At 37.6% G+C, this 27,684-nt stretch overlaps 1 protein-coding gene across 6 annotated transcripts in view; it reads left to right on the top strand.

Moving 5' to 3' along the window:
- The window catches only part of ZZEF1 (zinc finger ZZ-type and EF-hand domain containing 1), a 59,685-nt gene that overhangs the window by 20,585 nt on the left and 11,416 nt on the right, over positions 1–27,684 (top strand). For 2 of the 6 annotated variants that reach the window (XM_075168966.1, XM_075168970.1), the window contains 30 exons: positions 276–435; positions 1,352–1,473; positions 1,560–1,670; positions 2,335–2,501; positions 3,113–3,194; positions 3,822–4,023; positions 5,073–5,221; positions 5,605–5,845; positions 7,432–7,511; positions 8,737–8,830; positions 9,401–9,917; positions 10,573–10,737; positions 12,022–12,141; positions 12,993–13,154; positions 13,809–13,938; positions 14,200–14,338; positions 14,551–14,716; positions 15,298–15,560; positions 16,561–16,733; positions 17,313–17,460; positions 18,038–18,177; positions 18,622–18,899; positions 19,941–20,115; positions 20,654–20,786; positions 22,514–22,710; positions 23,286–23,405; positions 24,673–24,861; positions 25,239–25,339; positions 25,869–26,004; positions 27,087–27,446. In XM_075168966.1, coding sequence (XP_075025067.1) covers positions 276–435; positions 1,352–1,473; positions 1,560–1,670; positions 2,335–2,501; positions 3,113–3,194; positions 3,822–4,023; positions 5,073–5,221; positions 5,605–5,845; positions 7,432–7,511; positions 8,737–8,830; positions 9,401–9,917; positions 10,573–10,737; positions 12,022–12,141; positions 12,993–13,154; positions 13,809–13,938; positions 14,200–14,338; positions 14,551–14,716; positions 15,298–15,560; positions 16,561–16,733; positions 17,313–17,460; positions 18,038–18,177; positions 18,622–18,899; positions 19,941–20,115; positions 20,654–20,786; positions 22,514–22,710; positions 23,286–23,405; positions 24,673–24,861; positions 25,239–25,339; positions 25,869–26,004; positions 27,087–27,446 — 5,220 coding nt within the window. The other 4 variants (XM_075168967.1, XM_075168969.1, XM_075168971.1 and 1 more) reach the window with 4 other exon arrangements.

Here is a 27,684-nt window from a genome sequence, read left to right as displayed (position 1 = left end):
GGAGGTGTAAATGGAGGAGAGTCATTTACATATGCAGAAAAAATGTGCTGAGAACATTGAGTGACTCATATGTAGCTATTCGTACTTAAAATTGCGATTTATCGAAACAAAATACATTAGTTGCTTCATGGTGTTATATGCTGCTTGTCAGTTGCATTTAATCTTTTTTGTGGGGTGAGTGGGATGATAATGTCCATCACAGTTTACTTAGTACATATTGTGTGTCATTCTGCAGCAGAAGAGGATAACCTTTTGTTACATTCTTTATTTTTCAGTGTGAAATGATGATGCTGGATGTTGCACAGCAAGAGAGTGGCACAGTCTTGTCTTCCTTATTCTGGTCTGTTCAAGGTAGCCTCCTTTCATGGTGCTACCTGCAACTTAAGAGTAGTGATAATTCAGCCAAGGATCTTGCTGTAGAAATACTTAAAAACTGTAAGTGCTGGGATTGAATACAGAATTAGATGTGGTGTAATAAAGGACTTTAAAATGTGATTTTGCAAATTGCAGTGTAATAAGGGTTCATCAGTGGTTGCCTGAGGCATGCTCGTAACTGTCATAGCATTTCTAACGTCCCTAGAAAGGAATTTGTAGGCATATTGAGCAACTTACAATTTTAACCCTACCAATAATTTTATGTTGGGAGAATCTTCAGAAAACAGAAAGTTACAGACTTTCACTTGAACATTTTGGTTTCTTTAAATTTCCCTTATTTTGATAAGCTCCTATGTGGTGGTATATATTTTCCTAGACGCTTGTAATAGCAAGAAGAAAGGAACTTAAGAAGCTGGACACTTCTAAGGGGTGTTTTGCTACAGCTTTTTCTTTTTTTTTTTTTTTTTTTTAATGCAGCAGCTCAGTATTGAGTAGTTAATTGGGCCAAGTACTTAATGGAAATGTAATTTTATGTAAAATTACTTCGTATTTATGTTATTAGTGTATAAATAAGTTTGTTGTGTTCCTGTCTCACATTTTAAAATGGAATAAGGCTATAGCTAAAAATTGCTAGCCTCGTTTCTTACTTAAGCTGCACGTAAGTTTACAAAGAGAGGAGGCTATTTGATACGCTGAGATTGTTGAAGCAATCTTGGAGTGTTTGATTAAATTACTCATCACTCCTCTTTTTTTTTTTTTTAATATCGTTGATAAGCATGACTTGTTTCCACAATAGAAGTATCACAGAAAACTTCTCTGAACTGTTTTCGCTCTTGAGTGTCACTGCCTTGGGGCAGCAGATGCCTTTCCTGCTGTCTTTCTTCTTGTGCACATCACCATGCACTTAAGTGTTTGATAAAGCAGGTTGTGGTAGCAAATCCATAAGGTGGCTATTAAGGGTTTTTTTTCTCTTTAGATGTGGGCCAGTTCCTGTCAAATATCAGAACGATTTTGCAGTCACTTTTATCTCAATATAGTGGCAAAACAATAGTAGAAAAAATAAGTAACTCTGTCTTTGCTATGGCAACTCGTCAGCTGGTAAGTGTACATTGGGATTTTGTACTATTCCCGGGTAGCATGGCTATGGTTACATGCATTTTCATGAGACCTGTGTTTTGTCCTAGGTCATCTTCTTGTTGGATTTTTGCACTTTAGACATTCCGTACTGTACTTTGCTACAGGGATTCAGCACTTTGATAGAACCACTGAAAAGCCTTTGTAGTGAGCCTCATAAGGTAACTAATGATACAGGCACTATTAGGTACAGTGAAGCAAAAGCAAAATTGCAAGAAAGACATAGAAAACTCAGGTGATTCTATTGGTGAGCATTTGAAAGGAGCTGGAAAGCACCTAAAAGCATGGGATGTGTAATGAAATACTGAGTGAAGAACTGGAAATATATCTGTACTGATATGGAAGATGAGCAAAGTGACCAGAAGTGCAACTGGAATGAGGAGCCTAGAAGGTAGATAGGAAGGAGGGATTCTGAGGATGAAAGAGGAAAATAGATTAAAAATAGTACATGCTTAACATTTTTAGCTTCATTGCTTGTGGTGATGCAAATAAAGTCTGGATGTCTGTAGTGTAGGTGTTTTAAATCTGCATTAGTCATCCAGACTCTCTTTTGTTATCATTGGAGACTTTTAGGCTCTTCTGGGGTGAGACTGTCTCCTCCCCTGGTAGACTACATGGATTTTGCTTTAGTAGTGCCTCTTTGCCATGATTATCAAGGATGTCTTTATAACTAGTTCAGGTGTAAATCAGTGCTGTAACCTCTTATATGCCACCTTGTATGTACATCTGGCAACTTGAAATTATAGACGCAAAAATGTAGTGTGGTAATTTTATTTTTTTAAATGCGTCACATTTGTATCTCAAGAATGCATTTTTATTTTACAGATGGAAATGGAAAGCTGGCAGCAAGAACAGCCTGTAGTATTGCGAACGTGGACGATGGAATCGCCTCATAACTATGAAAATAATTGCCATGAGGTCTCAGTCTTCCTATGTCATGGGGCAACTTACTTTGAGGTGGAATTTGATGAAAAATGTGAAACTGAAAGGAGGTAATTTAATCTTGTGCTGTGTTAGATTCCAATATCTATTTGCAGAGGGGCAATTCATGTTTCGATGTGCAAGGAATACTTCTTGCACTCCAAGCATGCCATTTCAATTTCTTCATTGTCCTGCGTAATATATGATGTGTTATTTTGAATGCCTTCTCGTGCTGAAAGCCACTTCTCCTGGCAAATGTACAGACATGCTGTTTGTATCAATTTTACTTCCTTTGGCCCTGATCTGTCTTGTAATATTGCTGTGACCGCCACAGTTTGTGCTTGTGGTATTTATTTTGCCCTCTTTAGGCAAAACTATTGGCTTGGTTCCTCTTGGTAACATGTCAAGTTACTACTTAGTTAAGGCGTATGCCAGGTGTTAAAATCAGCGATTCTGAAGGGTTGGGAAAGTTCTGCAGGAAAGCGGGTCTGCAGGAAAGCTGGGACTATTGCATTGAAACATGAAATAAATTTCTTAGCAGTCCTGTGAAGCAATGCAGGTGTGGTTCCGAAAGATGTAACAGGGTACTCTGAGATGCAGCACTTGTGAAAATCCAAAAGCAAACATTTTCCCCCAAAACTTAAAAAGTAAATTTGGAAGTAATGAATTGCAATTTTCACAGGTATGATTACCTGGAGTTTACCGATGCCAGAGGTGCAAAAACTCGTTACGATACAAAGGTTGGCACTGAGAAGTGGCCTAAGGTGAGCACCTTTAAAATTCTGAACCGAGTGATATATCCAACCTTAGGAAATTCTTATGATTCTTGTGGAAAAACTGTTGTCTAAAAGCACGTGTGCTTCCATGCGTGTGTGTGTTTAGTCCGTCTCAAAGGTGGGGGGCAGGAGGTGGGGAAGAAAGTCTGCAATGATGCAAATAAAAGGAGTGAATGAGTAAACAATCCCTCTTTGTTGCTGTTATCGAAGGAGCAGTCAGTCAAACTGAAAAGTAATAATCATGTTTAACTACATGGGTAAAATTTATTTGTTGACGCTCTGCCCTCACAATTTCTTTACATCGTGAGACGAGCGTAGTGCTTCCTGCGGCTACTCTCTTTCTTCAATGACACCTACTCAAATGGGGTGCTTCTCTATTGTTTTATGGCTCTGACTTCTAAAGCTCAATCATCTATGAAATTTCTCATTAAGCTATTGAATAGAAATTTTATCTGCTTAGTATGGTGGGTTTCTCGTTCAGATGGTGGGGGAAGTTAGATCTGTTATGGACAGAACATAATACTGAAAAACCACAGTTGCTGAAGGAAATTCATTACCCTGAAACGTCTTCCTGTCATGTACATTTGGCAAAATGACTGTTTTGTTGCTCTGTAGAAAGTGACCTTTAAGGCTGGCCCACGGCTGCAGTTTCTCTTTCACTCTGACAGCAGTAATAATGAGTGGGGCTACAAGTTTTCCGTCACTGCTTATGGCCTACCAGATGTTGCCGTTTCTTGGGGCTTGGATTTACAGCTTCTTGTATCCCGGTTGATGGGGCGCTTGGCTTCCCGAAGTATGGCGCTGAAATCTCTACGAGGTGAGTGCACTTAATAGCTCCAGAAGTTGTGGTGCCATATAAATAGAAGATACAAGGACCTTATGTTTCGAACCCCCTGTGAAAATAAAGTTCCTTCTGTATTTCCCTCTTGACTGAAGATGGAAGACTTGCAGTATTGCTGCTTAACGACACTTGGTCATTGAGCTATATCCATTTTTTGTGGCCTCTGTGCAGCAAGCCTCACCACTGTTCTGCAGGACTGAAAATGTCTCAGGGATCACTGTGATCTTTCTAATAGTCAGAAGCCAATATTAGGAAGAGGGGGACACCTGAAAGTAATCACACTAAGCCGAATTACATGTATGAAGTAATACCAGAGTTTGCCCAATCAAATTAAGTTTGGCTAATTCCAGAAGTTAAGCACGCTTAGGATTTGGGCCACTGAAGATAAGTAAAATACAAAATGTGAGATGGGTGCCATAAGAAAAAAAAAGAGCGCGTTGTTTATTCTTTAATTTCAAAACCAGTACACTTCTAGCTAGCTTCCTAAATCTGAATTCCTTCACCACTTTGGAGAAATTTAACAAAGTTAAAGAGTTCTTGCTGCAATCAGGTGGTCAGTACTTAGCTTGGAAAATCAGGCAGGTACTTACCTGTGGATTTAGGAAACTAATTCAAGTGTTCTTGTCATAGAATATTTTTCTCCTTTGTTAATTATGAGCTTCCTTACACAGAGCAAATTATTATGTCTTTTGTAGGAGAAAAAGCTTTTCAACTCTCTTGCAAATTGTTTGGAAATTTCTATGGATATAAGTACAGCAAAAATGTTTACATTAAAGTCCTTCCATAATGTAACATTGTCACCATAAGCTAAGAAATTGATGCTATCATTAAAGAAAGGGTACATCGGTTTTCTGCACCACATCAGAGAAACAGAAGTTAGAGAATGTTGTTAAATTACTTGTTCAGTCTATTTGCCTTACTGTTCCCCCCCTCCCCTACTGGATGTTTAACATTTATTTTCATTAATCTGTAAAAATGAACAAAACTATTTAGTAACTGAAGTGTCTGTTCTGAATTTCTTGCAGAACTAGGTAGTGAAGCAGACTTGCCTGCTTTGAAAGTAACATCAGTTCTTAACTCTCCTCTGTGGAAACCTGTCTTCAGGCATCAGATGTGTCCTGAGGCACTCCTGGGAGCCAGTCAAAGCAGTAGACTGCACCAAGATAAAAAAGAGGTACTTACACCACTGCTTTTATTTCATTGGTACGAAATTCCTATGTATCACACGGTTTCATTTAGACTTAATTAGTTGATACATCTTTAAGCATATGCTGTTGTGCTAAAGTTGTCATCACTTGCGCTGTTCAAATATCAAGGAGGAAGGAAACTGTTGTTCTGTGCCCTGTATTCGTTTCCATTTCCATAGAATCATGGAATGGTTGGGAGGGACCTTCAAAGATCACCTAATTCACCCCCCCGCCTTGGGCATGAACATCTTTCATTAGATCAGGTTGCTCAACTGCAATAGATATACTGCAGGTTGACTTAATTGTAGAAATGAGCGGCAACAATTTTTCAGATAATATTGGAGTAAATGTTTTCTAACATTCTTTCCAGGCTAGGAGCTCTCACCGAGATGACTGCCGTAACTTTCTTATCGACTTTGCAAAATCAGATCCTGCCCAGGACTTCAGTGGGCAAAAATCTGAACTTTTCAAAGGACTTATACAGGCATGTAAAAAACAGACCCCAAAGACAGATATAGTTGCTGGTTCTACTGTTGATCAAGCTGTGAACTCAACATTTGCTGCTTTGGTGTATCTCACTCCAGATTTATATGAGAAGCTTCAAAAATATGGTAACTCTAATATTAGACTATCTTAATAATGAAGACTTAAAGTTTGTAAAAGGCTATCTCACAGTTCAGTTTATAAACTTTGAAAAAATTTAGTGTAACAATTTTTAAAAAGATGTTCTGTATAAAGAAGTCATCATTTAGGTAGACTAGGTAAGCCTTATCTCTAGAGTGTTTATTTTTTATTAATATATGCTTTTATCTTCAGAGCTCTGTCCAAATATTAATAACCATCATAAGCTACTGACTAAGCCTTACAAGGATATACCCAACGAGAGTAATGATGTCCTCTGGGTTTTAATTCAGAACAATGTGGCTCCCAGTGATTAGAGGTTCTTATATAATTTTCCACTCTCATTGTATCTTTTCTAAAAAGTCAGCACCAACTTACATATGTTCTTAAATGTTGGGGGTGGAGGAGGTGTGAATTACTTCCCGAAGTGTTATACTGTGGGAACTCACCTTGGTATCCTCAATATATATATATTTTTTAAAATTTTTTTTTTAAATAAAAGGCAATGTTTTGCTTTTAACTTGTATAATGTCTGTTGTATTACCATTTATATATTTTCAGTAGGTAAAATGAACAACTTTTTAACTTACACCATCCTTCCATTAAGCTTATTAATATGTTTGAAGTGTGGATAATAAGGTGTTACTTGATTTTGAAGGGTTTTGTTTTAGGCTTTCACTTTCTGTCACAATTTTGAAGCTAAACATCTTACATTTTGAGCTATAAAGTTATGGGTAAAAATGATTGACACGAAGACTGACTTGATGACTAAAGTGGTTATTGCCTTTAGTCGTTTTGTCTATGTCTGACAATTGATCTGATTTTCTGAGTGAGATTGAAAACTGTGGTAGCTCAGGAGAATATTAATGTGTGGATGAGATATCTATCCTACTATTATGTTGATAGCTTCATCTGTCGGTCTGCTGGGGCAGACCAATTTCAGGATCCATGTTCACCTATGCCATGTGAAGTATGTACAAGTGGTGCTGAAAAGAAGGAGGGAAAAAAAAAAAACTTAAAAAAAAAAAGGGGGAATGGGAGAGGGAAGACCTTGAATAGAAATGTCTTTTTCTCCATAGTCATTGTCAGGCCAGTTTTGATGGAAACTGTTTTGTCAGGTCTTTAATTTTTGTAAATTGATCTTGAAAGTCCATTCCAGAAATTCATAGCAAAAGGGAAAGAAAAGGGAAAGAAACAAAAGGGAAAAGAAAATTGATAACTAAATACATCCATAGAGCTTTAAGTTAATACTAAGCATTTCTTGATTATTCTAATATCAGTAATACTTGCCTGTACAGGGAGAAGTTTTTATTTTCCATGGCTGCAGGCATCAATTTTGGGAAGAGACAAGAAAGATATTCATAATTTAACTTTGCAAATAACTCTGTCAAGGTGCAGTTTATGTATTTAAGACGTATGAAAGTCGGCAGGTTTTATTCCTTATTTTTCTTACAGGCATAATTCCAAGTATTGACTAAGAGAGGAAGGAAGGCTGTAGCATAAGTTTAGTTAAGTAGTCAAGTTGTGTAAAAACGGAGCTGTAAATAAACAGAACTCTTCTTTCTCTCGTTTCCAGTCAACAGTGGAGGCAAGGTGCCTTTGAGTGATGAGTTTGCACAAGTATATTCCCTGGCTGATTCAATTAGAATATGGATGGTAAGATCACTCAGGAGGTTATCTATTAATGTAATTTACCTTAATATTTTACAATGCAATGTTAAGGAGTAGGGTGGAACCATGTTTTCCTTCGGTGATTCTAGGTCAACTATTTTCACTTAGGAAGAACATATATTCACTTCTAAACTTTGAACTTAAACATTTAAATGCATTCTTACGCTCCCCTCCTTCCTGCAGCCCCAGATGTGTCATCGTGAGTATTTAGGACTGAATTTGACTCAAAATCAGTTACATTTGTGTTATTTTTCAGCAAGAATGTGTGTTGTTTATTAGGAAGATTCTTACATAGCAGTTGGAGTTCTTTTGAGGATAGCATAGAAAGAAATCTGTCAAACATCATTCTCATAGTAATGCAGTGCTAACAGAAAAGGAAATAATTGCTTCTTTGACAAGCAAGTAACTGACTGCAGTTCAGAGTATGTTTTTTGCACGTAATTTTCTTTGAAACATAAGCCTTATGCGAAGAGCTGGTGTCATCAGCTCACAACCTGGTGAGAGGTGTCCGCATCATCACCTGCAGCTGTGGAGAGTCAAAATTCATTTAGATTTTCACTAATCTGCAGGAGATTCTAAATGTTAACAAGTATGTGGCCTTCAAGAACAGCTAATTCAATCTATGGCCTGCTTTTCTGCTACTCTTGTGAGCCCTTCAGATGTGGGCTGGCCAAATTAACTGTTCTAGTATCTTGTGATCTCCTCCTTCCTCTTTCCTGCCTGCGAGAATTCCTGGCAGTTTGATACACTAGAGATGCAATGAGTGCAGATGCATGTTAAGATGAGTAATTGCATTGTACCCGTTGCATGGCAGGTGATATTTGCATCTGACAGTACTCAGCTGTTAGATGACAGGATGCTTTTGGAGAATCTTATCTCATGACTAGATGTGTATCTTTTCCTGAGCAGTGAGGGTAAAGGGGAAACCTTCTTTTTTCTTGGAGGGCTGATGCACATCTAGTCACAAGACAGGGAAGGTTCTCAGCCTACAAACCTTGAGGATCTCCGTATGAGGCTGTGTTATCTGCTCTGATAGTTTAGGTTTTGCTCTTTTAGACTACTGGGTGTTTTGTTCTGCAGTAGAGAGTAGTAAATACTGTCATCTGTTCCTGAGATTAAATTCCTTTAATGTGATGCAGTCTTCATACTGCCTTGCTGTCTAGATATACAGGGGAGTCATATTTTAACTATTTTAACGTCCTGTCTACAGCTGGAAATGAAGCAGAAATCCCTGATGGGTAGGGGAAATGATTCTGAAGAGAAGCAGAACACAGAAGCAAGTGAGGTGAACCCAGAAACTCTTGGTAAGTGTTGCCTTTCCAAGTGTATAAGCATTCCAGGTAGTTTAGTAAAGCATTGCCTTGTACATCTTAGACGTTATTTTTGCTGTAAAAGGTAAGTTAGCAGCTGGGGTTACTTTTTAATACCTTAAGAGATAAACTAGCGTACATTACATGAAGTATCTGGGATTGTGTTCTGCTATTCGTTGCAGAAAATAGTACGTGAGAAAATTCTACAGGGAGTGACTTCTCACTTGGGTCACCTGGTTCTGAACTTACATTCATCTATTTTTGTAGATACTTGTCACCACGATTAACTGATGTTAGAATAGCAGCTGATTGTTAGTAGAATAAAATGTGTTCTCACTGACTGCTGTATGCTTCATATGGTTCAGTGTGATTATTCAAATTTAGCGTTTGGAAATCTAGAATTAAGTAACTGATAGCGTCATGATCAATATAATAAGAAAAACAGTATTTTCTAGCTGTCTTGGCTCAGAAGAAACACGATAAATCACTTTCTTCCTAAGCAGAAGATAGCAAGTTTGGTGTTCTATTCTCATGATTTTAACTCTTCCAATTTTTATGCTGCAGCAAAACTTTGTATGCAGAAGAGCCTTTTGTTACTGAATTTTTTGCCCGTAAGAGCGAAGACGAAAGATTCTGCTTCAGACAGTTTGGAAGCCCAAGATATTGATGATATCCAACAGTATGTCAGTGATAAATGCCAAAGAAAAGGTTCTGTTGTGGACACGGACTTCCAGCCAGCACACTCATTGTCTTCCAGTGGAGTAACTCATCCTGTTTCAAAAGAGGGGGGCCAAATGACACAATCTGATACGAAAATTAAACAAGTTCCAGACCCCCTCCAAACAGAGGAAGCATCTGCATTTCATAGTAAGCCTGTTGAGAATACAGTTTCACAGCAAGAAGACATAGCATCACCTCCTTCCACTCCTACACGAAAATCTCCGTTCAGCCGTGGAAGATTAAGGCTGCTGTCTTTCAGATCAATGGAAGAGCCGAGAGCTGTGCCTACTGTGAAGGAGAAATATCCTATATTGAAAAACACATTAGACTTTATTAAGGATCAATCACTTTCACATGAAAGGTAAGCGAATTGAAAATGTTGCCAATTATAAAGTACAGAAACTTGTCTTCAGACCTCTTCAGGTGGAATAAAACATCTTTTAGCTGCAAGATAGCATTGAAAATCATTTTGTACATAAATAGTTGTCAGATTTATGTATCAAACTTCAGTTATTCACAACCATGTAGGGGCTGATAGAGAGTATTCTTTCCTTTGATTCACTTCTATGATGTAGAACTTCAGAATGTGAAAAACAATTATGTGGCTGTTTCTTGTCTCGCTTCCTGAGATCTGTTTGCAGTGGCATTTTGCTGCTTATCTACAAACAGTGAAGAAATGGTACAGCAGTACTAGAAATCCTTGATATCAAATATGGAATAGTTGCTTCTCTCATTAAATTACCTGATATTCTGAAAATGTAAATCAAAAGAGAGATTTGCAATTCTCAGTTTGTCTATTTTAGGCTCTAAAACTTGGACTGGTGCAGGAAGTCCTGGATTCTGGTTGAAGCTTTATCACTCATTCCAAACGCAATATACCACTGCTGAAGTACAATTGGAAATCTAGATGCCAAACTCTTGTTTAACTAGTCAAGTACTTCTTGAATTGTGATTTATTTGGGTTATGTTAAGTACAATGTTCTGAAGTCCTCATAGATGTTTTTTGCTCTTCTTAGTGTTTTAAAGGTTCTTGCTTTGAGAAAATCCCAAGGGCAGAGTATTATGGAAGTGCTCAAGACAATCCGCCAGTGCCTAGACTCACTTGGGCAGCCACACTGTTTTCATCCACCGTGTGTACTTTTTCTCTTAGAACTTCTAGCCTGTCAGAAGGATTTTACAAAGTAAGTAACTGTTTAGACAAGTCTCAGCCATGTGATTTAATGTATCTTAGTCCTTGTGTTCTCCAGTCATGTATATTGAAAACAGTAGAAAGTTACTGTTTTTTCATCCATGTAGGTAATAAAAATATGACCTGAGGATTAGTTTTTAGGCTACTATGCATATCTTGCATGCTTCATTTAAAAAAAATTAATTATTATTTTCAGGTGGGACATAGTTGTACAGCTATTGATGCTAGTGGGTATCGTGCAGTTGAGTCACAGTGTGGATACCTGGAAACATCTTTACAGTTCTAACCAGAACAAAACAAACTCAAAAAGCTTGTAGAGTCTTTGGTTATGGCTTTAGTTTAAGTTCCTGTCTAATTCTAAATTGGTTTCTTTCTCGTCCAGTAAAGCTGTAGTGATCTAACCCATTTAACTTGTAATTACTTACGTAGTGTTGCGTCTTTATAATTTTTGTGAACTTACTTTGTAATTCAAGGTAATACCTATCTGGCAGAAAAACTAACTTCCAGGAATGGTGCATGTTATATCTTGTTAGTCAAGCATTTGCTTGTTCATGAATTTCATAGCTTTGGATGTGATACCTGTACAAGACAAATTTTATTGTGGGGTGATATATTCCAGTCGTGTGCCAGAGGCTGAAGTGATGGACATGCAAGCTAAGGTCTGCAGTGCTGTGTACCAGTTATAGGGCATGCACATACACACAAAAAAAAAGAAGCAAAAAGATCATATCGATTATATGCATGGGCAATTGTTGTTCTAAGTGAGGAAAGATAATTTGGAAGTTTTTTCAAATTTTATGTACAACTAGAAAGCACTATCTCAAAGCAGGAGCTAATACTATGCTGTTCTGGTTCATGAATTTGGGTCTGATTTCTATTGTGTGTCTGGACAGTGCTGTCTGAACTCTTGTCGGCTGGTTTCTCACTTGTCAAGAGCTTTTTATGGTCACCTTGCAGTGCGCTGATTTCCTTTAAGATCTTGATTAGATTTTTTTGTAAAGCACCTTTTTAATTTGAAGGAATGTTCGTTCATTAGTGCCATGAGAATATTCTCTTTGCCTGTTTTGTTTCTTAACTTCTGATTCCTGGTACAGGATTCTTTTTTTTTTTTTTCTTTTTCTTTGAAAGTGGCAGACTGCATTTTAAACAAAACTAACATCCTTCCCACTGGTGGGGAGTGTTTAGAAGATTGTCTGTTTGTAAAATTTGCACAAATCATGCTACCTAAAATGTAGCAGTGAAGTCTAGACTACTAAACTGAGCCTTTAATTTCTAGCTACTTTGGAAACCTGGAAGGCTGTGGTGCTGAGTTACACAGAGAGATTCGAGAGTCCTATTATCAGCTTGTTTTGTTCCTGGTAAATTCTGTGAAGGGATTTAGTACGATTAATGACAGGTACAGTACATTGCTTGCATTACTTACGTGAGATTTTTTTTTTCCTGTTCTTCCTCACTTCTTCTTTTGTCACTGTTATTTATTGTTTAATATCTTAATTAAGTTTGACTATACTTTGCATTATTTACAGAACTAAATAAGGGATCTTGATCTTGTGATCAAAAATGCCAAGTTACCTTTTTATTAATACTATGCAGGAAAACACAATAAATTTATCAATGTTAAAACTTCGACTTATTATGGCATTTTGTAGTTATAACTCTGCAATGTGTTTCTGAAGCTTAATAGTAAAATACTAGAAATAGTAGATTTATTGTGAAATACTTTGGCAAGAGAAATGCCATAATAAATACCACAATTCTGCAACCATGCTTTAATGTTAAAGCTTATGTTTTGGTAGCATCCTGGTTAGAATTGTTGGGATTTATAGCCAGGTGTCCTAAAGAAATGAGAATTTTGTGACTATAATGTCCGTTTCTCTGCCAATAACTTCCAAGTCCTTTGTCTCGTTTCAACTGAACATGGCAAAGGTTTTAAAGAGAACAAGTTTCTGCAAATATCAAGAAAATGTTGTACTGCGGACAAGATACAGACCGTCTTGTTAATGCTTAGGCAATAGGATAAGCTCTATCTCAAATGAATCCATAAAAGATACGATCTTTATTTCAAATTGCGTTGGCTATGCTTCTTGCTAAATTGTGTAAGTTTATGCTTTAGTAAACCTGAGTTTCTGCCACAGAGTTAATTTAATGCAGAGTAAAGCCTGGATATCAGTGTACAGTGATCCCCAAATATGCAATTTCAGCTTTAGGTTAGAGCAGACATGTTTTGTTGTCTTGTTTTTTATTTAGATCATTGCTTCCTGCCTTATCATGTGTGCAGACAACTCTCCTTCACCTTTTGGATATGAGTTGGGAACCAAGCGATCTTTCCTTCTTTGTTGAGATTCAGTTACCACATCTCCTTATGACTACATCGCAAGAAAACATAAGTATTCATGACAGTGTCATTTGGTGAGTCAGGAAGAATGCAACTTTCACGTGGTAATAACTATTGATACCATTTTTACCAAGAAAGGCTCCTGAACTTTGTGCTGGAACAAGCAGTAAAAATACTACTAACAAGAATGGCAAAATTTTGGCCAGTATCCAAGGGCTTAAGTGAAGTATTTGAACATTTTTGCAGCATTACTAGTGCAAAAACTATTACAATTTTATCTTTAACCTGATTAGTGCTGGAACATTTCACTTGTTTAGCAGTGTAGCAGGAGGTAGATAATGCTGTTTCTTGTCTTGATAAATATCAAATGTTTTAACACCTGCATGTTTCATTTTTGTAGTAGTTGTACTTCTGAGCAAATGTAAAGGCCAAAAAGCTTTTAAAATTTCTCATCTGATCTGCCAGCATTACCAAAAGCAGTTTTGTAAGCGTGGATTTTTCTGATTTTGCATTATGCTCCCCATATGTATTTAAGAACTTGTCACAGAGGCAAGAAGCAGGTGTCTATATGGTCATTTATTAACCAAGTGAACTGCAGTTCTCACAATCCTGTTTTTATTAGCATTTAATAGCACTTTGTTCTTTAAAAAAAAAAAAAGTATCCCAAGTTATATTACAGGGAAGCCTGATTGCATTCAAACTTCATTTTGAGCTTGCTTTTCTTTTAGTCAGTGGAGTGAAGAAGATGAAATTGCAGACTACAAGCAAAACTGTGAGTGGATGGATGAATGTCAGGATGTAATGTTTGAGACCTGGTATGAAAAGATAGCTCAAGCTGACCCAGAGAAGCAGAGAAAGGTGACCTCATGATTTGCTTATTTATCTGCAGAAGGGGTAATTAGGAGACTTTTAAAAGCGTAAAAGGAGAGAAAGGAATCTGTCTTAAACTGATTTTTTATGAGTTGGATCCCTGGCTCTCTGTAGGCCTTCAAAAGTCTAAAATGGTGAAAAGATCCCCATGCTTTTTGGCAGGGGAAGTGTTCTGCTTTCTGTCTAAAAAGGGCTTTCTCAAAGTCAGAAAATAATACTCAAGTAAATTATGTCCACTTATTGCTCTAGATGCACATGTTTGTTGCTCGTTACTGTGACCTGTTAAATGTGGACATATCCTGTGATGGCTGTGATGAAATTGCACCATGGCATCGCTACCGCTGTCTGCAATGCAATGACATGGATCTGTGTAAAACTTGTTTTCTTGGTAAGAATAATTTAAAAAAAAACCCCAAACCCTATACTTGAAGGCAAAATAGTGTCTTCTAAATTATACATAAAATAAAGTGAAAGACACTTCTTCTGGGTATTTTAGAAATGTTAAGCTTTTCTTTTCCTAATCTGAACACGAACTTGAAATTAAGAAAGATCCTTTATCAAAAAGGATTTACAGGGAAATCTTAAAATATTTCTTTACAGGTGGAGTTAAACCCGAAGGACATGAGGATGACCATGAAATGGTTAACATGGAGTATGCCTGTGATCACTGTCAAGGAGTTATCATAGGTCGGAGAATGAACTGCAACGTGTGTGATGACTTTGACCTTTGCTATGGATGCTATTCTGCAAAGAAATACTCTGACAGGTATTAAATACCTGATTTTGTTCCCCTACCTCACTTGGCAGAAAAGCGATAATTAGCAACTGAGTACAGTCAGTCATTCTCATGTCGCTTCCTAGAAGGTTGCGTCTGACATCAGAACATCTAGTTGGTGTCCTTCAGGGAAACATAACAAATACAGGACCAGTTCAGCAAAAATTTCTGCAGTTTGGAAACCTGCCCCAACCTCTGAAGTAACTTGGTAGCAGTTGTTTTCTAGCCATGGCTGTGAAAGTTGCAGAAGGAGAGTTATCAACCCTGAACGATAGATGGAAGAAATGAACAGTGCTGTGGTTAGACAACATAGGTTTCAGTGCTTGACACCAAAGATCTTAAAAAATTTCATTTCTAGAGCAGGTGCTCTCGTGACAGTTCAGGTTCTGTTAAATGAGCACTACAGAAGTCAGTGAGGCTCCGACAGTTTACGGCACTTGAAGGCCTACAGTTTGAAACGCTGGAGTGTGTTGAGGTTTTCATACCTTCCTGTAAAGGTGTCGTGTGTTACTGACTACATTGGTTAGCAAGAAAGTGGCTGCATTTCAAAATTATGTACCTTCTTCTTTCAGTCACTTGCCCACTCACAGCATCACAGTGTATCCGATGGTGACTATTCGCATCAGTGACCGACAGAGGCTCATCCAGCCATATGTCCACAATTATTCCTGGCTGTTGTTTGCAGCTTTGACTCTCTACAGTGCAGATCTGGCAAATGGGGAGGAAGTAGAAGGAGAGAAACTCGATTCACAGGTCCTCAGTCATGCCAGAGTTCTGCAACATCAGTGCATACAGCTCATCGGAGACTGCTTGATGAAAGCACAGCACGGAAAAGGTGAGTCAGCTCCTCCTTCACTGAAACAGTGGTTTCTAGCAAGTGTCAGAAGAGTCTGTGATTACTCACTTTGAAGTTTCCAAAGGAAAGGGGAAGCTGCTGTGTACTTCACTGAGCATAACTGTTTATGTAGAAAGCAAATGTAGAACAAGTGTTGTTCAGGGTCACTGGAACATGGAAAACAGGGTGCTTGAGAAAATTAATTTTATGCTTACATAAATATTGAAGACAACTTGGCAACTCTTTGGTTGTGTTTTTTTCCATCTTAGATGTTGTAAAGGGATCAATCAATATAGCTTCACGTTCTGTTACTAATGTGTTACTGACAACTGAAGGGCTTGAAGGAAAGCAAATAACTTGGTGGAAAATGTTTTTCGTTCTGCATGTCGTGGCAAGAATTTTTGAACCTTATTTGTCGTATGAGATAAGTTTCTGAGAATGATGTCCATTTGTCTGGAAATGAGGATTTCTGTGAACTAAGACCTACTACAGAAAATAGGGTGATACAATAGAGACCTATGTTGAATGTATCAAAAATTCTAGACTCAAGTTCAAATAAGTTTTCTGGTAGTACAGCTGAAATACCACCACCACCAAATACTTATGCATACTCATTATTTAATCCATTTGTTTTTAACATACAGTTTTATTGTATAGATAAGTTTAAGTGATCAGAAGATTAAAAGCTAAGACAAATTTTATTTACTTTTCATAATTTACACTGTTGGGAGGTATCTCTAACACTTTCTTAAATTAATTAAGACTTCTACCCTGATGGTATCTCTGTGAGGTGGAAAAGTCACCACCTGTTCATCACTATTATTTAATGGAACTACATAGTTAAGTAAACGTGACGGAGGACATCTTTTTGGTGGAGTTGATATTCAAAAGAAGAGTGTGAGGGGAAGTTTGCAGTTCTCTTTCAAAATATTTCAGTTCTGCTTTTTGCCTATCTTGCCACTCCACAGCTAAATAGCTTTTGTAACTTTCTTGCTTTCAGGTCTGAAAAATTTAGCTCTTCTCTGCATGTTACCAGAAGGTGAATCCTTCTCAGAGAACGACACTGTTTCAGTCAGTCCTCCCACAGATGGTGCTCCAAAAAGTCGTACTGGTGATAAAGCAGTGAAGGGAAGAGATGAGAAACCAAGTGCAGGCTCTTTTATGCATTGTAATGTAAGTACCTGTTATTTACAGAACCCCTGATATCAATTAGATGTGTGTTCTTCAGAAGCTTAAACATCCTATTCTGGATATGTAACTGAAATAATGGATAGTAATGATTCTTTTGTAGGTAAAAGTTGGGGGGCAAGGGAACAGTTGGTGGTTGGTACATTTTTTTATTAGATCCAGCTGATCAAAAACGAAGGCATCACCTTATGTTCTTGCAGGCAACAGCAAAAGCGTTGGAGGGAAGGGGCAAAAGATGTTCTTTCTGAAAAGGTTGTCGTTTCCCCTAGTTGTTAGCACTGTTTAGGTAGGAGAACAAGTTTCCTACAGTTTTATACAGTGTATAAAACTATTACAGTGCAATAATTTTATGCATAGAGATACAAATAAAATAGAAAAATGTATTTTCACTGTATGGAATCTTAAGATGTGTATACATTAAGAAATTCTTAACCAATAAAAGGTTTTGATATTTGAGGAAAAATGTTTGTCAAATGCAGATGACTGGCAGCTTCTTTCCATGGCTGTTTCTGCAGGTATTAAATTTTGTTTTAATCTTTTACTGTCTTTTTGTTTTATTTTTAGGGGAAGGGAGATGCTCGCAATGAAACCCAGTCTCCTGCAGAAGATAAAGTAGGAAAACAAGGAAGTGAAAGCAAAGCTGTCTTTGCAACGAAAGCTGTTTTGAGACAAGAGTCAGACTTGTCTGTGGATGATAATGTTTCTTCAACAGGTGAAAGATTATTTCTCGTTTTCCCTGTCACAGAAATATCCATTCATATGCAAAGCAAACAGCTGTATTTTTGTTCCTAACCCGTTTTTGAGTATTTGCAAATATCTTTAATGCAAGCGAGCTGTCTACTTTGTAAAAACCTGCCAAGCGTACTGCTTTGAGCAACTGCTACCTTGCAATCGGTTTAAAGGATTCTAGAAATAGGAGTAGAATTCTACCGATACATACCCGTGTGTGGAGATTATGGTTCCTATTGGTCTAACACAATACTTGTGTATTCTTACACACTTGGAACCAGAAGTTAAGTTTCGTACTCTATTAATGACTGGTATTGTTAGAATTATGATAGTAAAATGGATCTGTCCATAGTTCTGTCCTTTATGTATTTAACTAGATGGTGTAAACTCTTTACCTACTATCTTTTATACACTTTTATAAAGACCTGCTTTTCAAATTTTAATAAAATTTTTTAAAAAGGGTTTTTATCCTTAAATTGTAATTATAAAAATTAAGCTATCATTTATTTTATTTTTAATGTTATTTTGGGGATTTTCTTCTTTTGTTTTAATTTAAAAAGCAGATGACTACCTCTTGGAGGATTCAGCCCAGAAGCAAGCAGAGAAGGTTTTAATACCTAGCCAGGAACAAGTTTTTGCTGAATGCTCTCAGAAGAGGATTCTAGGATTGCTGGCAGCTATGTTACCACCTTTCAAATCAGTTAGTTCTTTTTACTTTCAATCTGTGTAGTTTTCTAGGTTATTCACAAATAACATGAATAAAATTCATAGCGAATTAAATGTGGGAGATGAGCTCTGGTTGCTTACACGTTATAAAATGCGAACCAGAATGTCTTAGGACATTTCACATTACTAAGGAATGTAAAGGCTTGTTCCTGGGTGGGGGGGAGAGGAAGGGGAATTTTAATTTATCTATAAAGCAGTCTATCTTAACTGTTCAACAGCTGCAAAGTTTAAACCATCAACTTAGGTTTATGTGTCAGGTCAGTTTAACTAGTCAACAACAGAAGTAGGAACCTAGTTTCTCGTTTCCTTTTGTCCCATTTGAAAGAGCATTAGAACAGAAGCTTTTGTATGTGCTATGACTTTGACTGAAAGCCTTGTTTTCTTTCCCTGCCTTACTGAGATTTTTCTTTTTCCATAGGGCTCCACAATGTCTTTGATTAACCTGGAACAAATACTTCCACTGATGTTTCAGGTTGTAATCTCAAACGCTGGCCACCTAAATGAAACTTATCATTTAACATTGGGACTTCTGGGCCAATTAATCCTGAGACTTATGCCTGCAGAAGTGGATGCTGCAGTGGCTAAAGTCCTTTCAGCCAAACATAATTTGTTTGCTGCGGGAGATGGGTCTACAGTGCCAGAAGGCTGGAAGACAACTCATCTTCTGTTCAGTCTGGGAGCTGTGTGTTTAGACAGGTGCTTTTTAATTTAAACCTATTAGTTACTCTCTGATGACTAATACCAATTTTCTTTTATGTGTGCCTCAGAAAGTCGGTTAAACCTGCTCCCTGATCATGGGAATGGTTTAGCATCTGCAGCCCTTGTTGCAGTAAGAATCTCGATTTCCTTCCAAAAGAAGGCTGTCTGTCGAAGAGTGGCTTAATTTCCTGTGCTTACCTATATAGCATGTTATAGTGGAAGAAGTAAGGTTTGGAAGCTTCGAGGAAAACCAGAATACAGTCCTATATTTTTTTGTATGACATTAGTTCTCTCCCATTGAGTTACATATCTCTTGTGTAACTTGGGAAAGGTGGAGAGTGTGTCATGTGGTAACTACCACCAGCGCTGTGTTCTGGATCTGGCCTTTTTATGTAAGAGTATTAGGGAGAGAGATTTTTGTGCAGTAAAATTGCACTGGAAACAGCAAGGAGGGGCAGGGCAGAGATTCGATTTTGAAAATCTTGAGAAAGCTCTCAAGCATTCGAAGATTAATGTCATTCCTGTTAAATATGACAGTGTTATTTTTCATTGTAGCTATGTTTTACAGGGAAGGTTCACAAACAAATAGAAAAGCATATGAAATTTAAAGGCGAAATATCCAGAGGATCAGCTGAGGGAAAGAAGTTTCTCAAAGACTAACTTTACAGCAAGGAGGCCAGTCTCTCTAGATTATTTGTGTAGTCCACAGAGAGAGAGCAGGTAGTCACGTACGTGGGAAATAAACCACTTCTGAGTTCTAAACTAAAGTTAGGAATTAAAGGTGACAATGTTCAGGCACACTTTGATGTGAGACTGTAAACCCTTTAGGAAAGTAGTGTTTATGCTCTAGTGATGAAAAACAAAACAGAATTCATGTGTCAGCTGACATGAAAGCTTCAAATATTTGGAAGAACAGTTATATAATGATCTGAAAGCTGTAGCTATGACAGATTAACAGTGATACGCTGTCTTGAGGAAAAATAGTTTCAGGTAAGTCTGTAGTCAGCCCTCCTAATACAGACTGCTCTTGCTTTCCAGTCGTGTAGGTCTGGACTGGGCAAGCTCCATGGCAGATATTCTTCGATCTTTGAACTCTTCTGCGCAGTGGCATAATGTGATCGCTGCTTTCACTGACCATTGCGTTAAGCAACTGCCCTTCCAGCTAAAGCACACCAATATCTTCACTTTATTGGTGCTGGTTGGGTTTCCTGAGGTAAGTGGCCTACTGATACTAAAGGAAGCGAAATTGGTTAGAACTTTTAGGTTTCTATTTCTAAACACTATGGATTTCATCAATTGGGGACATCCATTATAAACTGTCAAAACACGGTGTATGTCAGAGTTCACATCTTTCCACTTGCGCACAACTAATGTTTATTTAATGAAGAATAATGTAGCTGGTTTTGCCTTGTATTTCTTTGAGTGCTACTTATAACTATCATGAGAAAACCAGCTTAGTATGTCTGAGTATCAAAAAGGGCTTTTTATACAAATGAAACAAACCAATCTCGCTCTTGATAGTCATAACTCTGATATATTGCCTATGTAGCATTAAGTTGTTTGTTGCAGGCATTTCTTTTATAGAAAGGAACTGCCATTTTGTAAAAATCATCAAATACCTGGCAGTGAGCAGATTTTTCAGCTCAAAAATACAATACCAAGTATAAGCAAATGTAACCAATATAAAAGATGACTGTGTATTTACAAATAAGTATTCCAAACCATAACTGAAACTTTTGCTGCAATTTCAGGTGCTGTGTATGGGGACTCGTTCTGTGTACATGGATAATGCTAATGAGCCTCATAACGTGATCATCCTGAAGCATTTCACAGAGAAAAACAGGGCAGTTGTAGTAGACATCAAAACCCGAAAGAGAAAAACAGGTTCTGTGACATTTTTATTTTATCAAAGCATCGCAAAGTATTTCCTTACGGTTTCTTATGGATACCCAAAAGCATATTTTAACTAGACCACTTGATGCAGGTCTGCAGAGTTTGAATTCCTTTATTAGTAAGTCACCTGATCTTCTGCTCGTAGGTTAAACCAAATCGAGAAGCTTCTGCAGTAAAGATTATGGAGACTTACTTTCTTTTTAAAACTCTGACATGTATTTTTATTCAGAAAAGGATTTAGGAAACTGTTGACTGTTTTATTAATGGAGAAATCTCAGAAATAGGCCTTTGATTAAGCAGTTGTTTCTGCTTTGAAATTTGCTTACTGCTTGTGTCTTATCATTTACAGACGTGCTCAATTTTTTAAAACAACCACAAATTTTAAAAAATGCACATGCTGCCTCTGTGTAGTTAGGTGCTGCTATATAAAGGAAAAGTACTCAGACCCTGAACATTTTTGGGATAGTCCATTTTGTTGCTCCAAAAAACCTCTGCATTTTTATGAAGTGCCTGTTTCCGCTGTGGGCAAGGTGTGCTACCTACTAGTAAATGAAGACTAAGAACAAACACAAACATACCCATTATCGATTGATTCTGAAATTATGCTGTGTTGGCTGTTATTTCCTGATCCTGTAAAAAAGCATGCCATGAGGACAGGCTTAACTTCTTTAATCATGTGCTTTATAAAATGTCAAAAGTCTATCTTCTCTGTTTTCCTCCTGTCTGGAAGAACTTTTCAAAACAGTTTGGATACCCCTAAAATTTGAGGCAAAAATGTGAAAAGAGCTATACAGCATGAAATAGTGTATACTCCAGGAAATGTGTCTGGATATTTTAGAATAATCCATTCTAGGGCACGTTGGTAGAGTGTGTTGGCTATTGTGGTGTCTAAAGGCTATTTAAAAAACCCAACAACAAAAACCACCAGAAAAACAACAACAAAAACCCAGAGCTAGATGCTGCCTCCTGGGTCCCATTTGTTGTACCAGAGAGAATTTTCTTCCTGTATTTCACCTTGTTTAAAAGTTAGTCAAGCTAAACCTTGAACATCTGACAAGTCAGTTGGATTTGTAGGAGCGAGGGCTTTCAGCTTTGACATACATGACCTAATATTGTGAAGTTAATAAAGCAAAGATTGTCCTAAGATTTCACTATTGAAGTTCTTTAAAAGACAGTTGGAAAAATCAACAGACTAAACTGTTTTTTGATATTGAAGAAAGATTTGAATAGAAAAGCTTTTTTTTGCCCTTTTTTTTTTTTTTTTAACCCTTGACATCTTAAACAGTAAGATCAGCGAGATTTATTTCATCATATCAATTGCAGGTCAGAATTTTCCCCATTTTAATTGTAAAATACATCATGCACTGCTTTGTATGCTGTGCTGTTTATGTGCAAATATGTGCAGACAATCAGCTGTTGTCAGAAGTTACCTAGGGGTTTTTTAACTTGCACTGAAAAATGAAATATTTTCTTGACTATTCAATGAATCTGAGATAATTTCAGTACAAGTCTGAGATAATTTCAGTACAAGCGTGTAATTTTGCCACAGCAAAGCAGATAGGTGGTTCTTCTGCAGTCTCTTTAATGTGATATGGTTATTAGAATGTACTTCACGCATACATCGTGTTCATGTCTCGGCCTACTCGCATCTATGGTAAGAAATGATTTCACAACATTTGAAGATGAACCTAGTGAATTGTGGTTTTTCTCTCTTGTAGTGAAAGACTATCAGTTGATTCAGAAATGCGGACAAGAAGGCAGTGATTCCCAGACCCAGCTGAGACAGTACCTCCAGCACTTTGTTCTCATATCCACTCACCTTCTGCAAACCAGCATGGACAGCAGCTATGCTGAGGCAGTGGAAGCAACTTGGGTCTTGTCGCTCGCTCTAAAGGGGCTTTACAGAACACTTAAGGTATCTTTTGCCTGACACGTAGACTACAATAGATAAATAAAAGTTCATATTCTACCTTGCGATACAAAACTTGGGTATTGACTAAGCACGTTGGGGAACTAACACAAGTTCATTTCTCTCACAGCTGGCTCCTTCTATCCCCTCTCTGTAGGGGGTTGAAAATGTTGCTGGGCTTTAAATAGCATTCGTGAGTCTGAGTTGAAAGTTGGGTCGCTTTTCCTCTGTGGGGGCTGACCGTTCATGAAATCTGAAGAAGAAATTTATAGGGATAACACTTTATGGAGTGAAGCTCACTTGCCCCTTTTCTTACTCCTGAAGTATTTGAAGAGGGGATCTGTATTTTTTTGGACTGTCAGAGCAAAACAGATATCCAATTACTACTGTGTGTGTGTCATATATGATACTCTTAAGGTATTTGAAATGGGTTTTTTTTTAGGGAAATGAAAGAAAAAGATTCCCAACTTTTCATCTGGGCAGGAAATTTATCTGAGGCCGTGTGATAAGGCCTTGCAAGCATTGTGATGCATTGTTCCCTTTTTACGTATTTATTTGTGTCTGTCTGTCTGTGTGTGTAGATTCATGGCTTTAAGGAGATCCAAGCTGCCTTTCTTCAGTCTGGTTTACTCAAGCTTCTAGTGAAGAAATGTAGCAAAGGAACTGGCTTCAGTAAGACCTGGCTTCTCAGAGACTTGGAGGTAAGAAAAGTTACGTTTTGTAAAAAGTCAGGCTTCGCACAGTGGCGTGAAAGATTATGGCACTGCACTTCGCTTTTGTGAAGAAGGTCTCAAGAGTATTTCTAATTAGTCTTTATAAAAACGTTCACTTAACTGTATCCCTGAATCTGCCTTCCTCTGTCCGTCATAATTATGTAGATAATAGTTAACTTCGTTAAAGGAGGAGCTGATTTTAATTAATCTGATTGTGTTTGAAAGAAATTTGCAAGACGAGGCATTAATCACCTACTCAGTTTCTTTTATGGGTTTTATTTAGACTGTTCTTGAAAATTCCATTCTTCAATTTAAAAAATAATAATTAATCTCGAATAAAAACATTACTTGCATTACTCACTGACATGTACAAGGTATTACTATAGTGCAGTATGGGGAGATCAATATGCATGTGGGCACATTCTTTCTGAGTGTTTGTTAATTGCTGGAAGGTAAGCGTGGTTCAGCCGTTAGTTGTGTTTTATCATAGGCAAGAATTGTGTTAATTCATACTTAGGACTGTAGCAACAATAAGAGAGAGAAAGAGTAATGCCCTGGAATTCCTCTGAAAAGTTGCCCCAAGTGTTTGGTTCAAAATACTGCAGAATCAGATCCGGACTGTGGGATCTTGCTGCCTCCTGACCAGAGAACCAGCCCTGACTCGGAGAGGTGTCCCGCCTTCCTCCCCTTTGGCCAGCATCATGCCAAATGGATGTTCTGCTCCGAGCACTAAAATGTCTCGCCATAGCTCTGCCTGTGTTAATCCTCGGAACTGAGGCTGACACAAACTGGAGGACCAAGGAAGTGTGTAACATTATTTTCTTCCTGTTACGAGTACTCGTGTTGTTGGCTGTGCTGAAGCCAACGGTACATTTTCAAAGGAGGAGAGGGTGTAGGGGCATCGCTGGCTTTTTGGTGATAGTCACCTCTGCTCTGTTCTTGTCTAAGAATCCTCAAACCTTTGATGTACTGAAATGGTTAAATAATTATTTTCTCAAGTTTTTACACTTTCAGCTAATGACTTAAATTGTCTTTGTAGCAGCCTGGAAGGTGTAACTCATTTGTGAAGTGGGAAATGGTTTGGTTTTGTGTTTTGGGTGTTGGTTTGTTTGGTTTTTTTTAGGTGCTGCTTCTCTTTAGAGTAGGATGCGTTAACCACTGTCCAAGTCTTATAATGTTCTTATAAAATGCTGATTGCAGATACTCTAATAATATCTACAGCTGTCACACCACATGCTGCCTTTTTTCTGTGTAGATTTTGTCAATAATGCTGTATTCATCGAAGAAAGAGATCAGTTCCCTGGCTGAACGGGAGGATACTGAACTGGAAGAAAGGGAACAAGATCAAGATGTGGAGCAACCCATTGTTGGTCCTGTTGATTTAGAGCAGAACAAACTTGATCCTTTGGAGGGTTTGGATGAAGCCACCAAAATATGCTTCTTGGTACTTAAACTTAATTTTACCTCCTTTGAAGTTACTGTGCTAGTTGCTATTTTATGCTAGTTGCATAAAATATTTGGTAGTTTATAGGGCTGTTTTTCTTCTAAATTTACAGAATATGGGTCTGTGATTTCAATGTACCATTATCTAAAGGAAATAAAGTAGAACTATAGTAATGAACACTACAAAATCATTATAAAGCTTTTTGCTAAATTACTTTTCATTTTTACTAATCTAGATATTAAGTTCATTAATTCTCTACCGATATGATATGTGGGAAAATAATACCTAGGTCATCCTTAAAGAAACTCATCTTTCTTTTTCCTTTCTTTTTCCATCTTTTTTTTTTCTTTTTTTTTTGTTTCCTCCTCCTTGCTCAGATGACACATGATGCACTTAATGCACCTCTCCATATTCTTCGAGCCATGTATGAGTTGCAAATGAAAAGAACAGATTCTTTTTTCCTGGAAGTTCAAAAGAGGTATGTAAAAGGCTGGGTCCAGCAGAAAAACAGTTACTATATGCGGGTAGTAACCTAAAATCTAATAGGTGCCGAATAGAAATTGTTCCAAGGATATATGATTTGGTTTTCTCATTATTATTAGAGGAAATAAACTCCTACTAAGTGGTATTTACGTAAACGAGTCACCATCTTCTGAAATATGTTGCATGTTCTTTTCAATATGATAACTCCCATATGAAGATCTGCTATGTCTCTAAATTATCCTAACTGAGGAAGAATGGAGAGCTTACATGTGGCTTCTAGTAATCAAAGCATGTCGGGGAGCCACCATGTTCTCATAGAGATGAGCAATTTTATAACATGTAAAACCTTTGACTTGTTAGAACAGGGAAGCTAGTTAGCATAATATGATTAAAAATAGGCAGAATTTAATGAATCTTTCTAAAACAGAAGGTGGGAAGATTAATTTGCATTCAATTGCACTGATTTAGTTTGCATTACTTTCAAAACACATTTGTGTATTTTTTTGTCTTTTGCCTCTTTTAAGGTTTGATGGCGATGTAATTACAACAGATGAGAGGATCCGAACGCTGGCTCAGAAATGGCAACCCAGCAAGCGTTTGAGGCTGGAGGAGCAGAGTTCAAAAGCAGTAGATACAGATATGATCATCTTGCCCTGTTTGGTACGTATGTCTCCACAAAAACAAGTAGTTGTGAAATAATTAATTTAGGCATTGAATAACTTCAGTTTTGCTTAGTAAGTTCAAACCTGAATTTTATTTTTTCTTAACCTCTGAAATAATCTGTTGTTAATGCTTTACGTCAAAATGAATGAGCAGGTACAACAAGAAGCAAGTATTTCTTCCTTGTAATTTCTTCCTTAAGGAAGTAAGAGAACTTGATTCTCAGGTCAGGAGAACAAATTGTGATTGCACGCTGTAATTTCCTCTCCTTATACAAGAGAGATTGTATCTAATTACTGTAAGCTTATGCCTAAGTGTTACTGGTTTAGCATATTATTGTTATCTTACAGTAATTTCAGCAGAACAAGGAAGCAATGAATTTATCTTGTAAAGTAGACATTACACTTGCAAGCCTGAGGTTTTGCATTCAATAGCATGGTCCCACAGCTCTTTGATTTATTTTGGGTGCTGATTCCTTCTGATTCCTGGCTGTGTGGTATCACACTGTCTATCAGTGGCATAGCAAACTGGATCAAGGGCTTCCTGAAGTAGTTTCACATAATTTTAAGAAAAAAAAAAATAGGCCTTACAACAGCTTATACAGAGGCTGTGAATTATCCACCCCTGGAAATTCTCCAAACTTAACTGGACAAAGCCTTGATTTTTGAAGTTGGCTCAGCTTTAAGTCGAATTTGGGCCAAATGATCTCCAAAGGTCCCTCCCAACTTGCCTTGTTCTGTGTCACGAATAGCATGGCACTTTGTTGCTTTACCTCTGTAAGTCAGCTTAAATTAATGCTTCTGGTTAGAATTCTAACTGCTGTTTCTGCTCGTGTGTACGGTCATGAATGCATCAGTGTATAGTGAAGTCTGTTGGCATGAACAGTCTTTCTGAGGAATTCTGTCCCTGTAGGTACGTGAGAGGTCATACTTTTGTGTTATTTGATGCATCTGATCTTCAGTATGTAAAAGACAAATTCATTTGTAAATTCAGCTTGCAGTCTGATGGACAGGTCAGATATCGAAACATAAGGAAGTAAATTGTTGCGAGCCTATTTTCTAACTTGCATTTCTTTTTTGCAGTCAAAGCCTGCGCTCTGTGATAAAGCAACAGAAGAAACCAATCCGGTCGCCCAGAAACTGATAACCAACACAGAGAGTGATCTACAGCTTAGTTATGCCAAGCAACGTCGCACTAAGAGTTCAATACTCCTGCACAAGGAGCTGGACTCTAGAAGTAAAAAGGCTGTGAGGGACTACCTGTATCGCGTAAATGAGGCAACTGCTGTTCTTTATGCCAGGCATGTGCTGGCATCGTTGTTAGCTGAGTGGCCAGATGATGTGGCAATAAATGAGGAAATCCTAGATCTTAGTGGCCCAGCCCATATGACATACATACTGGACATGCTTATGCAGCTAGAGGAAAAGCAGTTATGGGAAAAAGTAAGTGGATTTCACTTATGCGTGTGAACAAGCCCTGTGCCTACATGCCACAAGACTCTGACTAACAAAAATACTTGCAGTTCCTTTTTTAAACTAAATTGAAACTCCAAAATTTAAATTAGTTCTGAAAAAGCAGTTGGAATCTGTCAGTGTCTTAATGTACTGATTTTGTTAACAGAAAATGGAAAAGCTAGCTCCATGGAGACAACTCTTTCAGTTATGAAAGAGCTATATGGGG

Source organism: Calonectris borealis, chromosome 19 (assembly GCF_964195595.1).
Source record: "Calonectris borealis chromosome 19, bCalBor7.hap1.2, whole genome shotgun sequence".
NCBI lineage: Eukaryota > Metazoa > Chordata > Aves > Procellariiformes > Procellariidae > Calonectris > Calonectris borealis.
This window is presented reverse-complemented; position numbering and strand designations above follow the sequence as displayed.